The sequence below is a fragment of the Dichomitus squalens genome (genome assembly GCF_000275845.1).
Source record: "Dichomitus squalens LYAD-421 SS1 unplaced genomic scaffold DICSQscaffold_56, whole genome shotgun sequence".
NCBI classification, from domain to species: Eukaryota; Fungi; Basidiomycota; class Agaricomycetes; order Polyporales; family Polyporaceae; genus Dichomitus; species Dichomitus squalens.
Window position 1 is genome coordinate 103,794 of NW_006766938.1, and position 6,506 is coordinate 110,299.

The 6,506-nt window shown below is 56.3% G+C and overlaps 2 protein-coding genes across 2 annotated transcripts; one reads left to right on the top strand and one right to left on the bottom strand.

The window, feature by feature from the left end:
• Window positions 1–263: 263 nt before the first annotated feature.
• DICSQDRAFT_140414 (uncharacterized protein) lies at window positions 264–2,682 on the bottom strand (the record flags this gene model as incomplete). Its single annotated transcript, XM_007369824.1, has 3 exons — window positions 264–1,242; window positions 1,295–1,470; window positions 1,524–2,682. Coding segments are annotated over 3 exons (2,226 nt in total), but the record flags the coding sequence as incomplete, so codon positions are not given.
• A 3,161-nt stretch (window positions 2,683–5,843) lies between these two features.
• On the top strand, window positions 5,844–6,359 carry DICSQDRAFT_174029 (uncharacterized protein; the record flags this gene model as incomplete). Its single annotated transcript, XM_007369825.1, has 2 exons — window positions 5,844–6,089; window positions 6,144–6,359. 2 exons carry the CDS (start codon window positions 5,844–5,846, stop codon window positions 6,357–6,359), a joined length of 462 nt encoding a protein of 153 aa, XP_007369887.1.
• Window positions 6,360–6,506: the final 147 nt, after the last annotated feature.

Sequence of the window (6,506 nt, forward strand, 5' to 3'; positions counted from 1 at the left end):
ATACCGACTCTACGCAGCCACGATTAATCACTTGCGCAATAGGTCACGGTGGTGTCACTGGCGCATTAGTGAAGCCGGTCTTCCTTGTCAGTGCCGCGCTGAGGAACATGGTAACCAGGACACCGCATCAAAGCGTCCTACAGACATCCTTCCCGTCAGTCGACATCCGAGAACCAAAGCAGTCAACAATAGCGACAGACGGAGACGACAGTCTCGGCATGCTGCTGCCGTTGTACTTTGTCGCGGGCAGCAAAAAATAGGCAGGAATGCTGGTGATCACAATTGCTAAAATCTCTACCATATGGGAAGATCGTACATGAACGAAGATAGCGTGTGCAAGGTGTCCAACCATCACTCGTCCTCTCCTGAGCCTGACGCACCACTGTTGCCTTCCCCGCGCTCTGACGAGTAATCGTCGTTCCGGGCATCACCACCCTTTCTCCGTTTGCGTTGCTTTCCCGCAGCTCCGGTGGTACCTCGCACACCCTTGCGAACGCGTTTCGAGGCACTGGAAGGTCCAGATGGTGCCAGGTCGAAATGCTCGGACGTCGAGAAATTCGACTTGAATATCGATGTGTTGCTCTCGCGACGCTGGAAATCGAACTGGTCCCTTTGTTTATCGCTCTTTGGAGCGGACGCTGACAATCTCAGATAGAGACTGTTGACACGCCCTAGCAGCAGGATGAGGTCCTTATGCTTCTCCAAATTCCCCCCGGGGGAGCCACTCGGTGATGACACCGAGGCGGCTTGGGAAGACAACGCCTGGACACCCGTCTCTGGATTCTCCTCAAGCTCTTCGTAGAGCCCCACGTAATCCAGAAAGACGCCTTCGCCGGCGGAAGGTGACACAGGGTCCGGCCCCGCCAGGAAGGGATGCTCGTATTTCGCAGTCATTTCCTCGACGAATGGGCGCTTGAGCTGATATTGGTTGTGGCACAAGACAGCTAGGCCATCTACAAGGCTTTGCAGAGGCTGGTCGGACACGACGCGGTACGGAGTTACGACGGCGTCGTGATCGAAAAGGCGCCACTTCTTGTCACCACCGTAGTGGATGCCGTGATGCTCGTCATAGTCGCTAAAGTAGGAGTCGACAAATGCCTTGAGCTCTTTGCGGAGGGAGGTACGATGATACCTGAGGATGAGATAATGCAAGACGTGCACGAAGGATTCGACGTCGTCGGAGAGTTCGTAGCGTTTCCAAGGGAAAAGTAGGGATAGAGCGGACTTGAACGCCCACGTTCCCTAGGCGGTGAGATTAGGACTGAGGTCGACGAGGTAGTAGCAATCGACTCACAGTGCGGTCCGGTTGAGTCGGTTCCAACACCAACTCCTCCTTATACTTGCTGAGATCCCAGTCGCAAAGCATCGAACCCACAGCTTTACCTTCCTTCATATCATACTTGATAAGGATGTTCGAGACGCTGATATCACGGTGAAGGACGCCCGCATGCTCCCAGGCGACGGCATGCGCTGGATCATCACCAATCAGTATAGGTTTCACGAGAGCACGAGAGAGTACTGACTGTCAACAGCTTTCCTAATGAGCTGCACGAGACTGTGAAAGTCGCCGAACTTTTCCAGGGGAAGACCTACTTCACATAGGACCAAGCGATGGTGGGCTCGAGGGACAGGCTGCGCTTGCGTGATTTCCGAATGCACGCGAGTCTTCTGGGCCTCGTGACCACCGACGTCGCCACCGCAGAGCAAAGTAGGCAAGCCGTCTGTGGAACAGCCTGAAGCATTGAGTCTCGCGTGCAGACGCTGGTATACTTCATGCTCTGGCCGAGTACGACCGGGGACGACGGCACGCCACGAGTCCTTCAGGAAGCACAGAGTCTTCTCAGCGAGGTTGAACGCGATATATCCCCGAGTGCAACGACCGACCAGTGCCTCGCCGCAAGCGTGAGGACGTCCGACGAGGAAGTAGCGACGCGCTGTATGCACCTCTCCGGAAGCGTCTCGCATCTCCGACGTGACCTCCAGCTTGTAGATGGGACAGGATCTCTCAGTAGCTTGCTGGACCCACTGTCGGAATAGCGGAAGCTTGGCATTGTCCCAAGCGAGGAACTCCTGCACCTCCGGCGAATCGGGGGGCATTAGCGTGGCCGTGGGATCGTATCCGCGCTCTGCGTCTCCAGCCTTTGCGAGCCTGTACACGAACTCCTGCAGGTAGAGATCCGTCTCAAAATCGCACCAATCAGAGACAGCGGCGCCGGTGCGATCGAAGTATATGAGACGGGCCTTGTTGCGGAAGAAGTAGATGGCGTAGGCGAAAGTGCGATGTTGGTACTTGAACACGTGGGTCATATACTCGGCAAGCTGTCCGAGCGCGGCCTTGCCCTCCTTCGAGCTACGAAGGAAGGTTTCTCCGTGCTTGCTGAAGTGGAAGGCGCACCGATCAGGGCTCCCCTTCCCCTCGATGATCGTGTTCACCCAGTGCCAAGAGCGCCGCGCGACATTGTCGAGGCTCCCCTCCTTCGGCTTGGGGTCGGGACGCTCCTCTGGCCCGGGGTCGGGACGCTCCTCTGGATCGGGGTCGGGACGCTCCTCTGGCCCGGGGTCGGGGCGCTCTTCCGCCGGCTCGGGCTGCGTCTTGCCTTTTTTCACGCGAGCGGGGAGCAGCTTGGTGGCACGCCGCGCCTGGTCGCTGGCGAGGTAGATGCCGCCGTCCGGAATCGTCGTCTTCTTATCGTTGTCATCTTTGTGTACGGACGTATTCAGAGATACGAGGTCTTTCGACTCGAACTCCGTTAGAATCGCCTTTATGAGACCGAACTACTCGACAATGATTCGTCAACAAGGCCCGGGTAACGATGTCGAGTTACGTACAAATGGAGTGTACAAATCGGCTTCAATCTTGATATTGCTTAGAGACGTGACCTTGTTCTCCTTGTACGTCTCCTCCGTGAGCTGTCGTAGCCGTGTGCTGATCTTCTCAGACAGCTTGTCGCCGGGAGGGGCAAACATGGCCATCCAGTTGTCCATCTGGAGCTGGCGCCACCGACTCATGCTGCCTGTAGGAGCGACAAGACTGGGACGGAGTTCCTTGTTAGACAATGGGTTAGGAACGTGGGGATTGAGGTTCAGAGGATTGGTCTTCTGTGGCGTTTGCTCGAAGTCGTCTCGGACTGGATGGCGTCGCTCCTGGCGAGGAGGCGTGTGTGGGGACGGCGCACGCTCAGGTGAGGACGGCGCACGCTTGGGTGAGGCACGAGGGTCTTCCTCCTCACTGCCAGGTTGCGAAGTCTGGGCCTCGGACAGTGGCGGGGATTCGGCTCTGTCGGAGGGTATAGGAATGGACAACTCGTCAGCATCGGAGGACATGAGAGAGAAGAGGCGATGGGGAACCTACCAAGGACACCTCTTTTACAGGAAGACGATGAACAACGGGGCAAGAACTCTCTCCAAGAAAGACACGAGGCTAGGATCCCGGCGCTGTGTTCTGGCCTGCAACCCTTCCGACAAGCAGTCCAAACCTGTTCGAGTGATGTCAGTCAGATGATGCTGTCTCGAGCTACAGAAGATAATGACTTTCCGAGCGCTTGGCTGGAATGATTGTCCGACACAAGGTGAGATACTCTTGGGGCACGAAGCAGGACACGCTGACTCGGACTCGGAGCAGAAGGTTGACGTAGAACGTAGTTCCCGACGTGGAAGGATGCGTGGGAAGATAGGCCAAAACTCCGACAAGCGATTCCCCATAAACAGGATATGGCTGTGTATTGTGAGCGCATCTCATGTAGTTGGAAGATCATCGATCACAACCAGTTCGTATCTGCCCAATCTCTGAATTGCTGGTGCAGTGGGTACACTGTCAAGCGGTCCAGAAAGGCCTCATTGACGCGTAATACGAATGCTTGACTCAGCCAAGCTCCTTAAAATGACTACTTCCTTGTCCAGACTCCATCGTGCTATCGATGGATTGTAGATGGCGCCATCCCTACGAAGCGTGTTGTACGCACACGCATCTTGCCTGTTGGCTGGAGCTCTGGCGGGTTTCCACACAGCGCACAAGGATCCTTATACTACCATGTCGTACTCCCGGCCTGCCACTCGTAGGCGATTCGCGATTCCGCGTTACGCCATCTTCCAGTCCCGCCAGCTTTGCGGCTAGTTCTGACTTGGTCACCCAGCGCCGCCTACGGTGGAGCCTTCCCTTGTAAAGATTGGACCCACTAAGCATGAGTGAGTATCCGGGGTTAGGCCTCCTGCTGCAGGATGGCTTTGTCACATGAGAGACGTTCGAGTTGGACACCAGAGTCTCCAAGATCATGACTGAAGACGCCGCACGTCGATGGAGTGTTGTGCCTCTCGTTACCGCGTGCAGTCAGGAGTTCCGCTTGTGCTTCTCCCGGTATCGCAATGTCTGCGTCTCTCTCGTCGGCTCAAAGACAATCCAGCGGGTGACGGGAACATAAGTTTCACAGCAGGGCCGGCCACGACTACGACGTGGCCGGCTATGATCGCGGCTAGCGGGCTACGCGAGGCTACAGCGAAATCTGAGTGAAAACAGGAAGTGCAGGCGCTGTGCTACAGCGCACCCGGCCCGTAGGAGAGCGTAGCTAGAGCACCCCTCCCAACATGTAGAATGACTCCCAAAATGTCCTAGAATGAATTTCACAGAGTTACTTATGCGATTCGTTGTACTACTCCTGGTATGTTCATGGAGCAAAGGGACTCAGAAGTTGAGCTGGGTGTAGCACAGCAAGCAGAGGGGGGCAGGCGGCGGGTGCAACATGATCACATGAGGGTCGCGAGCTGGGACTAAGGAGCGCCGCGAAAACTTGACAATTCGAAATCTAGAGAGCTCTATGACTCGAGACGCGGAGTCGTCCCGCAAGGTTTTGGGTCCAATTGCCATCAGGCTTACAGCGGCAACCCCAGGTGAATCGTATGTATGTCGTGCCGAATCTGGTTCGGATTTGGGCGCATTGTGTACGATTATTCTCGAGCAACGAGTCTATAACGCTCTCCCGATGTCTCCATCCACTCTCCGGACAGGTTTTCTGGGCATAAAAAACTTAGCATAGGACGATTCCGTCGATCTCGCTGCACCCGCCGTCTATGCACGCTATACTCGGGCAGGACGGAAAACGATGGTATTGGGCGCGCGCTACGGAAGCTGCACGGGACCACCGAGTCCGTGTCGCCACCGCTCTCTCGCGCGACCGGTGGGCCGAGCTCAAGCCGGCGGAAGGCGAATGTACCTGATACATGAGACGTAGCTAAGCGAAACCAAAAATGGGGCAGCGGAAGGGTGGGTGCAAAAACGAAAGCTCGAGGAGCGCGAGCTCCCGAAGGGCGAGGGGACGAGGATCCTGGGCTGCGAGCCCTTAACCTATATACTACTAGAGACAAAGCAGATGTAAAGCGGCGAGGGGGTGGCACGAGTTACGCTGTCATGGACCCTGGACAATAATCATTGTCCAAAACACCTGCGCACCTCTGCTCGCTTTGCTACAGGCGCTTGAGCTGACCTTGAATCCAGGTAGGCAGGCGCCCGTTAAGCGCGCGAGGAAATGAGCTCGTGTGGTTCGACGCCACAACAATTGCAGGCGCCCACGCGCGCATGTCCGTGTCGGCGTGTCCGACCCTTGTCCCTCGCATTTCTCCTCGGTAGTATCCTTGACGCCGCTCTCCTCGACGACGAGCATGCATCATCATGGGTGCAAGCCGCGGGCTTTACGACGCAAGACGACTTGTACATTGCAATGATTGGCCCCAACCCTACTCTGGCAGTCAGATAGGAGCGCTGACGCACGACCGCGATCCGACGCAGAGTGACCGGCCATCCTGCACCTTGAACACGACCCACAGTGATCTTGTGGCCTCGCCTGACCGCTATGGGCGACTCTTCACCCCGTCGTAGCTCACGTCATGTGAACGGAAGTAAGCCGCCTGCATGGGCTTTGGCCGAGATCCGGGACGATTCCAAGGACGACCTAGGACGCCAGACCCCCTCAGGCACCGCTCCAGTGATCGCGGCCAATGGTCCTGCTCTCCAAGGAGTAACATCCAAGCCTTCGAAGATGACTCACCCGTCGCAGTTCACGTTCAAGAAGGAGCTGGGAAGCGGATCATGGTCGACAGTGAGCCGTCAATGTTTGTCTGCCTTCAGACGGTTTTTCTGAGTGAGTGTTCAGGTTATGGAGGCCACCCATGTTGCGACGGGCAAACCATACGCTGTCAAAATCCTGAGCAAGGCGCAGCTAATCAAGCTGAAGAAGGTCAAGTACGCGACGGCAGAAAAGGACGCTTTGGTGAAGTTGTCAGGGACACACCCTGGGATCGTGAGGATGCACGCTGCTTTCCAGGATGATACCTCTCTCTGTAGGTTTGGTCACCACTCATGCCAATGACTTGCTTGACCACATGCGTTGAAGACTTCGTACTAGACCTCGCTCCCCATGGCGACTTGGCTGATCTAGTAAAGAAACACGGCTCGCTCTCTCTACGGTGCGCACGGTGGTATACGGCGCAGATCGTCGACGCCGTACTGTGGGTGC